This window comes from Anser cygnoides, chromosome 9, assembly GCF_040182565.1.
Source record: "Anser cygnoides isolate HZ-2024a breed goose chromosome 9, Taihu_goose_T2T_genome, whole genome shotgun sequence".
Classification (NCBI taxonomy): Eukaryota; Metazoa; Chordata; class Aves; order Anseriformes; family Anatidae; genus Anser; species Anser cygnoides.
This window is the reverse complement of record NC_089881.1, coordinates 7671744-7686076: the sequence shown is the minus strand read 5'-3', so window position 1 is coordinate 7686076 and position 14333 is coordinate 7671744. Positions and strand designations below refer to the sequence as shown.

General features: G+C 36.5%; 1 protein-coding gene across 15 annotated transcripts in view; it reads right to left on the bottom strand.

Annotated features, from left to right (window-relative positions):
* NMNAT3 (nicotinamide nucleotide adenylyltransferase 3) overlaps nucleotides 1–14333 on the bottom strand; it is a 31759-nt gene that overhangs the window by 2372 nt on the left and 15054 nt on the right. For 10 of the 15 annotated variants that reach the window (XR_010833557.1, XR_010833552.1, XR_010833551.1 and 7 more), the window contains exons 4-7: nucleotides 8750–8933; nucleotides 4517–4626; nucleotides 1286–1674; nucleotides 245–350 (exon numbers count right to left, since the gene is read on the bottom strand). Coding sequence is in view for 3 of the 15 variants with exons in the window: in XM_067002445.1 (XP_066858546.1) it covers nucleotides 315–350; nucleotides 1286–1674; nucleotides 4517–4626; nucleotides 8750–8933 (719 nt within the window). In the remaining 12 variants the exon portion in view is untranslated. Of the gene's footprint in view, nucleotides 1–149; nucleotides 351–1154; nucleotides 1675–4516; nucleotides 4627–8749; nucleotides 8934–14333 lie in introns of those variants that run through there. The other 5 variants (XR_010833562.1, XR_010833561.1, XM_067002445.1 and 2 more) reach the window with 5 other exon arrangements.

Here is a 14333-nt window from a genome sequence, read left to right as displayed (position 1 = left end):
TCTTTTCAATTTTATTTGTTCATCAATACAGAGGACTATGCTGAATTAATGGTTTTCTTTACAAACAGATGTACCTAGTCTAAGTAACAGTTCTGAAAAGAACAACTTATTGAAACTTTAGTTTGGTATATTCAAACCGGAAGGAAGTGTTTGTTTTTTTTTTTTTTTCCTTGTTTGTTTGATATCACCTTTTCATACCACTTAAAAGTAAATATACCTTTAAAAAAAAGACAACATAACTTACATTTTTTATACAACAAAAATTTGAGCTTGACTCTCCGGCCTAGTAAAGATTGGACACATTTTAGTATTACTCATGAAAAAAGGTCTTTTTTAGGGTTTAGGGTTCTCTGAAAAACAAAAAAGCGAAACAGTTTTTTTTTTTCTTTTACATTGCTACCATGCCAAAAGAACAAGAAAATACAAGATTAATTAAGAAGATAAATTCATCCACAGAGAATATCAACTACATTTTGATTCGCTTTATGATATGACTGACAACATTAACTCACTTTTTCAACAGCAAAAAAGCTGCTAATGACCCAGTCCTCTTGGATATGTTATCTATTCCATGGTTTTGGCAATTACTTACTCTTGGAATTACTTATTCTGGATCACAGAGGCAAAGAAACACTTTACATTTAATGATAAGGACTGTCTTTCATTTGTAAATCAGGAGATTTGCAACCGACATGAATGGTGCATGCATATTTAACCGCTTGCATGCAAAAAGGCTCTATTCTATCTCTTGTCCTAACTGGCAAAACACCACTTGTACCCATAAGAAGCAAAAATTATTCGGGGGTCCAGAAAGTCAAAAGTTTAGGAGTGTTTTATATATATATATATACACACACACACACTTTAATATATATACACATATTTTTATATGTAAAAGGATATATATATTTATATATAAATAAGAAGTTATGGCTCATTTAATTTTGCTGCTTCAGAACAGTAAGACATCTTCATTCTAAACTGCCTGTAGGATTAACGAATTACAGTTCAGAGAAGTACGATATTTGACCTTTAAGTATTATTGGAGTTTATTGCTAAGATCTTATTTCTTCTATTTTTAATGTATTGTACTGAGTGTGCTGATTTGATAAAGCACTGCCACAAATGAAAACATGAATTTAAAACACCACATGAATTCAAGAAATTTTGGGCTGATGTATTTTCCCCTTATTAACAAGAAACATCTTTTCAAAATTTCACATGGAAAAAATGCAATGTCTGTCCTCTCCACACACTACCCGCATCAGTCATTTAGTGGGCTTACTGTTGTGTTATGCAACCTCAGAGGCTGAAGCAAGTCACCTTCATTCTTCCGCTCACTTTCTTCTGTGTAGATATTATGGTGTGCAATGTAGGATATGACAGAATCTGGGACAAGATATTTTACACTTAATCCTCTGCACAAGGCATAACGTATCTGTGTTGCACTTATTTCATTCTGAATCCATTCTTTCACCAGAAAGATATTGTGCTGAAATTTAGTTAAAAGTTCTGATTCTCTGATATACTGAGCAGGATCAGAGCCAGCACGGCTTATACAGACCAACCCAAACTTCTCCACGATTTCTTTGACATGCTCTTTCTTCCAGAGCTTGGGTGTCTGAAACGTCTGTAGAAAATCAGCCCCACAAAGGAGCTTTAATTCTGGTAGAACTGTAAAGAGAAAAATAAATGAGAGATTCATTAAAAAAATCCATCTCCACACATCCCCAGATCTGTGCCAATAAGAAGCATGTGTCTTCAGCCCTTCAAGGACACTTTGCTAAGTAATGATCTGCAGCTTCCACTAACTGTAATGGTATAATATCCAAATAATAATAATCCAAATGTTCCAGTGCTCCATTTTTTGATAAGTGCAATAACCTTTATTTCAGGCTATGGTATGTCTGAAGCACGGAAATTGTTGCTTGTTTCTGATCAGTACAGCTCGATCAATAATGGTGGGCAAACAAATCCTAGTTTTTTGCAGCATGGTGCAGAGAGAAAGGAGAGGGTAAGCTAAGGAGAAATAATACAAAGGAAGTAGCTGGATTTAAGAATTAGCAAAGCCTAATGAAGGATGACTGTTGCTGGATTATGCCAGGAAAAAACATTTTAAAGGTGACAGCAAAGCTGTTGTGTAAGGCAACTAAGAGACCTGAAGTGCAGGGAATTCAATTCAAAACAAAATGAAGACAATCAACCATCACTTCTAAGCAGGAAAAGAAACACTGCATGTGAAGCTATACTTGGTTAATCAAGGAGGGACAGCAAATCCTAGCAGGACAGTATATGAGGGACTGAGAGGAGCTTTTAAGAAACATTAGATGTAAATAATTCTGGAAGTCCTTTCAAAGCAATCTGTAATATGCTAGTTTTATCTGACTTGCTCAGCCCTATTTTACACTGATCGGGATGCTACTTTTGAATAAAAACACTGAACACTCAGATGAAGATCTGGAGCTGCCCTAACACCTAACTTTTTCAATAAGACTATCTACATTTTATGCTACCATAAGGCAAAGAAGTATGAGCTATCCTGAGATTTTTCCAAGGTATTGTAAGCATTACAGGCTATCAAGTACAGAAGAATAACCAGTCTCTGAGAAGAAGCTAGTTTTAGCAGTTTCTGATGCTTAGAGTTTGGACACTAAAAATCAAATAACAGGACACAGTAGTCTTTTCTTTTCCATCTAGGTCCTAAATGGATAGCATCAATAAGTTATTCTAAGTTTAATAAAACCACAATCATTTGTCAATACCTTTCCTTAATGAACCTTTTTGTTTGCAAGGCATACTAAAATGACCCAATTTTTGTACGTGAAACAAACTAATGACAGTCAGCAACAAAGGAATCTTACAGTTTAGTAGGTGTACATCTAGTAGAAAAATAGTATGGAATTTTGTACCATTAAATCCAATCCAACCTGAACTTTGTGAAAGTTTCCATTATATGGAAGAGCCTTCCTGCAAACTTCACAGAAAATCCTGACTCAATAGTTTTCATCGATTCCTCATTGGTTTTGTTGGGAGGTTGATGTGGGGGGAGGGAAAACTGAGTGCAAGTTGCCTCCTGTTAGAAAGTTTGTGCCGACCAACGTACATTTTTCAGAGAGGGAAGGAACTATATTCTGATCTGGAGTTCCCAGTAGCACTTGATCTTTCCTCGTACTCCACTCCACAGCATGCTAGTGAACAAATGAAGTGGGGAAAAACTGTTCCATTCCTTCTTGGTGGGCCATGTGTTTAATATAACCATGCACACACTGTTGCCCAGTCTGACAAAGTGCTCAAGGCTGAAGAAGTAGCAACAGGTTGCTAGACTTGTTCCTGTCCACACCAACAGATTGTTCTTTGGGATTAACTGTCTAATAGAATATGAGTAGAAAAAAATTCAGCCACCATGTTCTAGACAAGGAGTTCTATTTCTTGCCAGTCCTTCTTTTCACCCACTTTTTGCTGTAGCTTGTTTTTGACTTTACGGGAAACCTGCGCTGATGACTGACTGATTCTATACTAAGGAATTTTAACAGGAAAGAAAGACTAGTTTGAAAATTTGCTTTGTCTATTTTTTTTTTTTTAAACAGAAAATGCCATAAAGCTTGAAACAGCTAAAGAAAATAATACCCAAAGGAGAAATTTTACATCAAGGAAAGCTGAAATAGTCTCACCTGCTTTTCCACTCATTTACTTCAATGTGGTAATGAGAAAAACGTGACTTGTCACTTGTCAACAATGATAAACTCCATCAGACAAGATTCAACTGCAGTCCAAATACCAGAGACTTTTATTCCTCTAACATTTCTAATGATAGAACAGCCCATACTTTGGAAATCTTCGTGTATCCATGAATAACTTAAATGGATCATTCATGTCCAAGTAGTGGTACAACACCATAGGAAAAATGTAAAGTATCAGAAATCCACCAGTACCCTAGCAAAACACAGAGCTAGGGAATATGATAAAATAGGAAACCAAAAGCTGACAGTGTTTCCAAAATCTGTCATACTTCTAATGCCAGTAGAGACTTTCCTATCCAGAAATGCAGTAAAACAAACAAACAAAACAATGCATTAGCATCAAAGATTTGGCATCCATATACTTCGTTCATTGTATAACATAAGAATTACTATTATAGATAATCTCTATACTTATTGATATTCTTAATAATATACTTCATACTTAGCAAAACCGGCAAGGCCACAGCATACATCTCTGACACAACTAAACCGATACTTATAAAACCAAAAATTAATACAACCCAGAAATAAGTCTCCTTATTGTAGGAGAGTTCGGGAAATCTCCTTATTGCATGGAAATTACTACAAAGTAACCGCACCAGCAGTCATGCTGGCATTTGGCATGGCTTGTTTTTGGCAGGTAGTTCCAGTCTTCAAAACTTAGCATCTACTGTGTTCAGCTTCATCAATTTGTCCAATCTGGTGAAGTTGTATTGTTTTTAATGCTGTTTTTATTGTTTTAATGAACAAAGTCACATTGAGACTTACAAACCAACCTGTGTAGTGGGAAGAAAGGGAATTCTCTGTAGATCCTTCTAAGGGCTGTTTGTTTTTCATGAATTCCTTCTTGTACTGCAGCAGTCTGAGCGATTCATTGTAATGGTGCCTGCATTTAAAAAATAAAGGCTTCTGTGTGAGATAATCCTCTCAGAGATGCACAAAGCGATTACCCGGTGCTTTCAGATTCAGGAACACAGTCTACTTTTATGCACTTCGGATTTGAATATAATTTGTTAAAAAAAAACAACACTATATTCCTTCTACCATGAGATTAGTAGAAATGTAGTTAAATTTTGCACAATCCACAAGCAATCCATGTAATGACATTTTGTTTTTCAGTTCCTTTTTGAAATTCTACTATTAGGGAAAATTTTGTAGCAACATTAAATTTAAAACATTATGGAGGTTTTTGCTAGAAAAAAAAAGCACACTTCAATCACACTTCAATCAGTATATTTAATTTCTTCATTAAATAGAATCCCTCAGACACAATGTTTCTATAATGCCTGCTCTTTAAAAGTTTTCATGAGTTTCCTCTCAACCTCTTCTCCACAAAAGTATGTTCCCTGAGCATTCACCTTGTGCTTTTCCTTTTAATTAAAGTGGTCACAATCCCCAGAAATTCAAAATACACAGTTCTCGTACAATTTTGCACACCTGCTATGCCTCTGACTTTACCGATTTCAGATCCATGAGGCCATGCAAAGATTATTTTGTCATTTTCTGGAGTTTCAATTACTTTATTCTTTTGCTGCTCTGCATCATTGGTGCCCCACTGTACGCTGGTACTGCCTCCTCATGGTGGTGGCTCCTTCTCTGACTCTGAAGGCAAGTGCCAATGTTAGAACCATACACCTCAGCTTTCTTCCTTCAAGCACAGCCTTGCCTGTTTAGAACAGCCCCAGTCTTGCATCATCCTGAGCCATGCTTATGCAATGCTTGTATTAATTGGCACAAGCCAACATCATGTCAGGAAGCAAGCATATTGCTAAACAGTGCGGTCACAGCTGAGTACAAAGGCCAGCACCTTATGTCTGTCCAGCAAATATATAAGTAAAATGACTGTGGGGTCTTATACAACTGTATCAGAGCAAAGACTATGGGTTACAAGGTAAAGTTTTGCCCTTAACTCTGTCCAAATTCAGAATATATACAAAGCCATAAATAACCTTTTGAACGTCTGCCTAAGGAATGAATTTATAGTTTAGTGACTTAAATATATACTCTTCAAATCACGCTCAATACTCCGAGCCACAGTAATAAGCTGCACGAGTGCCAAGAATATACACCTAGCCAGGCTGCATAATTATCTCCAGTCATTTTTGGTGCTCAGCCACTGTCTAAAGGAACTGTATAGACAAGGGGTGCGGGACATATGGCAGGAGAGAGTAGGTAGCAGTAACTTGGCCTGTGCCTTCCTACATTTCTATTTTTAATCCTGCCTTCTTGTAAACAGGCTGACGCTATGTATAGTCAAGTACACTAACTTCACATCGTGGATTGACATTCTTGGGCCTCGATTCAAAAATAAGAACTTTTGGCAAAGAACTCACTGCAGGACTAACAGCACAAGTAATGCAAAGTCTTAGCTGCCAAAAGGTCTGTTCAGCAGGCGTTTCAGATGCTGGGGTAGGGAGGATTATGTTACTTTAAAGAGACACCAAAAAGGACAAGCCAATCTGTCAGTTTATCAAGCATTTTCTGAACTCTGTATGAAGCTTCAAGTGTCTATATAATTAAAATCACAAGCACAATTCAGAAAATCTTGTTGGGTAAGGCATACCATGATTTAATTTAGAATTGGCAAATTTCTACCTGCACTACAATTAAATCTACATTACAAGAGGAATGATGTGGTTCATTGGTTAGTAGTTCTTCTGACAATATTGTAAGAAAATAAACCACACCAGCAAGCACTGGGACAGTTCAAAACTTCCATATTCAATGTAAGAGGCAACTAATGACATCATCACAAGTGGGATATCAGCTCTGCTGCTTAAAATTCTTTTATGTCATAACTATTTGGAAGCCTCTGCAAAATCCACAAACTCTGATGAAATATGACAACAGCAGCACACACAGGTAAAAGAAATACTGTAGGACGAGGCCATTCATGCCTCCCCTTCAGGACACAATGTTCTATTACAGTTAAGCGTACAACTCAAAACACTAGAAGGAAGAGACATCTAGGTACAATAGGTTTTGTCTTTGCCTTGCAGTAAAAAAAATCTCTTCCTACTGCTACTAACATTTCCTACCTGAGGGGGCTTACAGCAGAGGTGGCAATGAGTTCTAACTAGGGGAGAACCTTAAAAAGGATCTAGCCCTAAAACCACCTCTTCTTTTTAATATTCAAATGTGACAGTTACTGTGTAAAAACCAAAGCACCGACCTGTGCCATTTCACAAAGATGCTGCTTCCCCTTTCAAGGGACAGGGTTCAGCATTAAGTTACGGCACTGGTTCAGCTCATTAATATAGGTCGTTGTTTGGAAAAAAATGCTTCAAAGTAATTTCTCTCCTTTGTAGGCATCCATTTTAACATTTTGTGAATTTATTTACAAAACCAGTGGCTTACTTTCTAGGCAGAAAGGCAATTTGGCTGCTCATGCCACACTGATACTATTTTTCCTAAGCAAAAAATTATGCATACAGGTTTTATTTACAGTACCTCTTATCCTATTTTTTATATGCAGTACATTTTATCCCAAATTTACAATCTACAAATGCAATCTTGCAAGTAGTACTCAATTCAGTTGGCGCTGCGCAAGATCGAAGTCTTTGTAAGTAGGATCACCTGATCAGTAGGATTTGTGGCTCCTTCTCTGCAAGGATTTAGTTTTACAAAGCTAAAGTTTGGGGGAGAAATCCCATACCCAGCTAACGTCACAGGACAGAACTGTTGGTGATCTCCTTCACTGGTGCATACCACTTACCAATGCAATTAGACAAAAGAGCAAAGTTTTCTCCAAAGACAGGCTAGCAGGGTGTCCTGAGCCCCCTCACCACCCTTTACTCCTATTCTGCTGGTTAGAGGGAAGAGCAAAAAGAAGCAACTGGATGTTTATGTTCACCCAGTGATCCAAGGAAAAGCAGAACTAAAAGGCTGCACTAGCTGTTTTGTACACTACACATTTTGCAAGTACACAGGGTGTTCTTACCCATGATTCTGTGAAGTAACAGGTCTATTTTTTTTTAATGGCTTTCACCTAGAGCCCTAAGAGTTTTCTGGGCAGCTGCTGGAAGGCACATGCTAAAGCCTTCAGCTACACAAACAACTGTTTTCAGTTAGAAAGTTAGAAAATCTGAGCACGAATAAGAAATAATTAATACTTCTTACAGCACACTTACTTTCTTGAAAAACATCCAAGAAGTCTTTCACTTTAACGGTGCCTGTAGACTTTTGTAGTACCTTTGTTTCCAGAAGGTGCTCAGCACAAGAATTTTGTGTTTTTATACCTTGCACTGTAATGCATTTGTTATCAACAGCAAGCATATGGGGAAAAGTTATGTTTCTAGGCAGGTATTAGACAAAGTGTTTTATTTTTCCTTCTAGCACAATAACAGCAAATTCAGTGATTTTGTGGAGAACTTCCGCAATTATAGGCTTGGGTTTAACTTGCCATTAGAGTTAATACAAAAAAAGCTTTTCAAGGAAGTGCGAACAGATAAACCCGCAGGTATAATACTGCCAACATAGCTAATCTAGAATAAGGGTGCTCCTGACAAATAGAGCTGTTTTGAACTCTGTTAGTTTCTGATTGAGATCTCTCAATTACCTGCTTAGTGACTTAAAAGCTACAGAAACAAAAGGGGAGCCAAGAACTTTGCTGCCCAACTGTTTCAATGACTATGGCTTTCCAGGGCGCATTGTTGTCAAAGAGGCTTTCCACACGGCATCTAGTGACTTACATGGCACAAGCACATTACTATGCAGTGCAGTACCAATGCATAGGTCTGGGGGAAGCCTTTCTACTTTGCACCGGGAAATGAAAGACTCCAGATATGGAAATACTGATTACACAACCTTTCTCAGAGGACAGTGACATGAATTTCTATCGTCACAGATATAATACTTTGTCTCGCAGGAGAAGATGCCATAAACAGACATGCTTTGCTTGGGTGTTTTACAAGAGTGAGTTCTGTGCATTGATCCATCAACCTGACAGATTTCTGGCAGTCGGTAACTTCATAAAGAAAGAAAAAGCAATGGAATAGCAATGTAATTACCTTAACACTTTTACTGTCTCTGTCCATGTTTCCTGCTCGCTCTCCCATGGATCTACTCGAATCCAGTCAGATGTCTCCAGTGCTAGTTTTGCCATTGCTACCCGGTGCCTTGCTGAAACCAAGCCTTTCTTTCTGTAGTCATCATTGACAGGAGACATTATGCCTTCTATCACATGGTATCTTCCTTTCAGAAGGAAAAAGAAAATAGTCATATTCATAGGATCTTCAAAATTTAGGGTAGATGGAATATTGGGAGCTCATTTAGTCCAGCCTGCTGCTAAAAGCACGGTAAACTTCAAAGTTACAGGAAGCCATGAACCACTTAACATTTTTATCTAGGTAATATTTTTAATAAGAAAAGAATAATTTAAAAGAATTGAAAAGCAATCTTCCTGTTACTCTGAACCATTTATAAGTTCTATCAATATGTTTGTATCATTAGATGATTCAAAACACAGTATCTGGATAAACATGCAATTTTCAAGTAGAGATGTTTATAATTTATGATGCAAGCTATCAAAATTGCTGGATATAATGAAATTTTATATTACAATAATTGTACCAGTACAGCTTTTAGACAGCCAGAATAATGGATGACTTAATTGACCACTGGGTTGTTATTAAGTGTCTCGTGCTTGTTATTTATCAGAATCAGTGTGCTTTTCATTGTGCTAAAGCAAGAAATATAGCATGTTATTGTGGCTGTGATTAACACAAGTCAGACAAATAAGATGATTCAAGAACAAATATGGGTTAAAATTAGACTAAAATTAAATTAGACTAAAATTAAAATTAGACTTATGAAACTACGGTCCAAACATCAGCTGAGCTGCCATTAAGCACCCCTTCTATCTGCCTGATCATGTTAATTAAATTTGAAAAATATGCCCATATCTTTCTACTCTTGTAATGTAGACATTAATATGAGCTCCTTTTGTTAGAATTAGCAGTTCTGGTTTCATATCAGGAAACAGAACTAGATTAAAATGTAATTCTCATTTAGTAAGTCTGAGAAATAAAGCACTGATATGAGTTGCATCCCTCAAACTGAAAGCAAAGGTATTTCAAATAAACAAAAAAAATTCTAGTCTAACACATGCATTTTAAATAACTATGATAAATATAATACTGAAGATTAAAAAATAATTTTTAAAAATTCAGTTGTTACAACAAAAAAACTCACAGAATGCAGCAAGTTCCCTCCAGAGCTTTGTAATTAAAATGATAAACTTGGACTCATAATTTCTGATATTAGCACATAACAGTAATAATTTTAAATAGCACTTTAGTAATGTAACAATTATTTTGATATAATAGGAGTAAATTTTCAAAATTACTTAAGGGAGGTGAAGTTTAAAAAACAGCAATAAATTTCAATGCTATTTACAGGCCTTTCTCCTGTGAAAATGTCAACCCAACCTATCCTCTGTTTTAAAAACATTCTCAGTATAGCCAAAATGGTCAATAGTGCAAGATAAGATTTCCCAGGAACATGCAAAGATGTGTATATAATTAAATCCATCTGTTGACCTGAAATTGGAAATATTTCCTCTTGACATATGAACAACAACCATTCTGTGATACTTTGATAAGACACAACACTATTGTAAATTCTCAGTTGACAGGGAAAGCAATTACACTATGAATTCATTAATGTATAAGAAAAAACCCTTAATGAGGGTAACAACAATTTTCTCTTCTACATTTCAGTTCCTCACCGGTCAGTTTCTACATATAAAAATTGTTCCATTATATTTCAGAGAGATGTATTAAACGTAAAACCTAAAATTGCATGGTCATGCTAGCCAAGAATGAGCAAGCTCTGCCATATTCTTGAGAGCTGTAAACATTTCAGTCTCAAGTTTGGTCTAGAACTGAATAAATTGAATGAGATGAGAGCTTCCAATGTCATATCTTCCCGTTCTAAAGTAGAAATTAAATTAACTGAAAGAATCATTGCTAACACTGAAGATACTGAAAATCAAACACTGTAACAGTCTGAGGTGATTCACAACCACTGGGCAACCTAGCACTACTCAAACATAACACACACAAGAAGCTGCAACCTAAAAATACGAGTTTATGGCTCAAAATACAGGAGAATATTTTATTACTGGCTCTGACCAACTTGTGTCCTCTTCTGTAATTCACAAGTTCGCATGCTCAAACACATCCTTCAATCCTGGTAGGCAAGCAAAAAGGAAATCATTAAATTCAATTTATTGTTATCATTATTATTTAAAATTTATTTTAGATTTGCTCTGATATTTTCTTCCTTGCTCCATAAATTACAGGTAGTTTCAAGCCTTTCTTGCTTCAGAATTGCCTTCCCATTCTGCTTCTTTGAAATGCTGTTTGTTGTCATCATGAAATCTGTTGTTGCTTGTCCTGTTGAGTAATAACTAAACACTATTTTAAAACTGTATTTCGTTTAAAATGTTGTTTTAAGTACAAAAAACAAACTAGATGAGAAGAATTTGTTTCTTATTCTAGGGTTCAATAACCTTAGTTCTTTGGGCTCTAGATATCGGCAGATTTTTTTCCCCCTTTTTTGTTCTTTCAAGTAGGAGCTTGTAAAGACTTCAGTTATTTTTGTTGTATACGTTTGTTTTTCTTCTAATCTTTAAAGGGCTTTTGGTCTTTTTTTCTATCATCAGAGTTGAGCACATTTGTTATTTGCTTCCCATACAGTTTTATTTGTTTTGTTTTTCTCTTTTTTAAAAGAGGTCATTCATGGCTGAAGTTTCTTTGCTAAATGGATATAGGTAAATATTTTTTTGAGGATGGACTACAAAACTAGATCATTATCCATCTTCCTCTCAGTGTCACAGGAAAATCTGTGACAGACAGGGAATCTCTGCAGATGCAGTGTTATCCTACCCAGTGAGCAGGAATGACCCCAACACTGTTCTTCCTTCTGTCATCTCCAGAGCAGGTTGCAATAGGACTTTGTGCTCGAGTATTGTTTTAATTTATTCCTTTTTCCAGAATCCTATTTAATACGTACTACGAGGCAGTACTGTTTTAAAGGTTTCTGGAAACTTTACTCCCTGCTGAGCACTGCCTGAAAAATATTAGGTCTCTTTTGTATTTTTATCCTTAAGCATTAGACCATTTCATTTATCTGCCTGATTTGTTACACCAAATTAACTACCCCAAGTAAAGTTTTCTAGCTAAGAGTTTCGATTTACAGTATGACGCTATAAACAGGCAGTACCAACATGTAACAGTTGTAAGGAACAACACCATCAAAAGATGCATGTGCCATGCAAAGTTTATTACATGTAAGACTTGATGCTTTCACATGAGCGAAAAGAACAGATGAACCAACACTCTTATTTTAATGTTCCTGTTAAAACTAGAAAGCTTTCAAAGTTTTGCTGATACAGGCTTACATACAATTATTTTGACTAGTGCCAATCTCATCTGTAGGTTACAATGAAATTCCTTATCATTCAGTATTTACCCCTCCCAGTTTACACTTTATAATAAGTTAAGAAAAAAAAAGGACTTGCTGGTAGCTTCTATGACACTGTTTAAACACAATACCAAATCAAAGCCTGGAAATACATGCATTTTCCTTTCCTGTAGATATTAAGGACCACATAGCTCTCAGCACAGGAAAAAAGAGAGTCTTAAGCTGACAGCTTTTAATTCAGCTACCTAAGGCTTCTGTCCTGTATTCAAAGACTGCAAGCATAAGCCAAACCAAATTCCCTGGGCTTTAATGCTTTATTTTCTTTCCCCCCTCACTCCCTGGAGACTGCCCCAGTTTTCTCTTCAGCACTGGACAAGAGACTGATCTGACTGGTGTTGGCCACCAGCGCAAAGGGCAGGATTCAGCCTGAGTGGGTGACAGAACCAATGCTCCTTGGTCACAGATCATTATAGGTATGTTTTGAAAGGTGCATGGAGCCAACACGCCCAGAAGAACCTGAGCATTCCCAGGTTCTACCAATTTCAAAATGCCTTGCCTAGTTGAGAATGCTGCATCATTCCACCTCCTACCATTTTTTAACAGCTCATGTTGTGAAAGATGGTTTGGAACTGCCTGTATAAAGTTAATAACATGATTATCTGTACTGTAAATTCCCTTGGAATTAGGCCAACCATTCCCAGCTTTCACTAGGAAGTGGGTTTAGCCAATTCACTATGAAATCAATGGATACTGATATTCAGAGATATTGTGAACAATTGCAGGACACAGGATTGCAAATCTTTGGACTGGGTTTTGGAAGGTTTGTCTGGGAACAAGCATTTTATCTGCTTCATTAATCCTATTCTAAGGGCATAAGGTTACCCACATATCTACGAACAAAATGAGTCTGATAAGCAGTTTGAATTTTACTGCACAGTACATACACAACATTAAATACATAAACAAAGAAAATCACTGATTACTAAGTCAGTCCTGCTTTGTGACAAGAAGTGGCAGCTATTTCAAAACATAGTAAAATGATGTAAAACTTGCTATCAGAAATGAAGTGTTGGAAATATTTACAATCAGTCTCACATTTTAACTTTCCAAGACGCACCAGTAGCTTATCCTAAAATAAGCTTGCATTTCTTTACTGAAAAAACAGTCACACTTGTATTTCAAAATATGGTCCATTGGATTGTTTCTTTAATCTGCCCTCTGTGACTACACATACATTAAAATCACATAATAAAGTTCTGAATGAAAGTAATAGGAATGGTTTCCCTTGAACCCACAAGAGATCAGCAGTTATCCTCCCAGAACTCTCAGCCTATTAATGTTAGGAAAACAGATACAAGACTTTTTAACTGTTCCATTTAAATTAAGATATTAACTTTATTTATAGATAACTGTTTTGATGCCGTGAAGGGTGGGAAAACAAAAAGAAAGCACCATATGCCTAGACACAAGAAATCCCAAATATCTGAATTGTTCAAAACTGCTGACAAATAAAACATGAAAAGGATACCATCCTATGCTTACCTTCCCATGACACGTATGCTGAGATTGTCAAGCATGAAAAAGGAAAAGAAAATAGGCAAGACTTTTTACTTTATGTTCAGTCACCTCCTGGGAGAAGTCAGCAGAAGGAAAATCAAAAGGGGTAAACAATTTAGCTGCCATTGCATTGAAAGTCAGAGCAAACAACAAATATATCAGAACAGTAATGGACAATCTTTTGTGATAGCTCTTCATAGGATGGATGGCTTTATCTTCACCACTTCAGAGTACTTGAAAGATGCATTCACTGAAATAGATGAGGTGTGCAAAGATTGTAGTGACAGATGCCATATAAGTACCTAGACAAACGTAAATCACATCCACCCGGCTGAGTGAACTACAGGGCCTGAAGATGCAGATTTACCTCTGCAGCCAGAAAGCCACCAGCCACTCTCAAATACATTGTGGCTTCAGTTACTCCTCTGCTGGAGGAGAGTTCCTGGGGATGCACAACGATCAGTCCTCAAACAAACACTGTATGATCTCCACATATCACATCTAGAATAAACGTTTCATACTAAGACCTCAAAATATCACTTCTCTTAGAGTTCATTGGATTTGTCCAAAAAAAAAAAAAAGAACAAAAAGCCACCAACCCTATCTTGA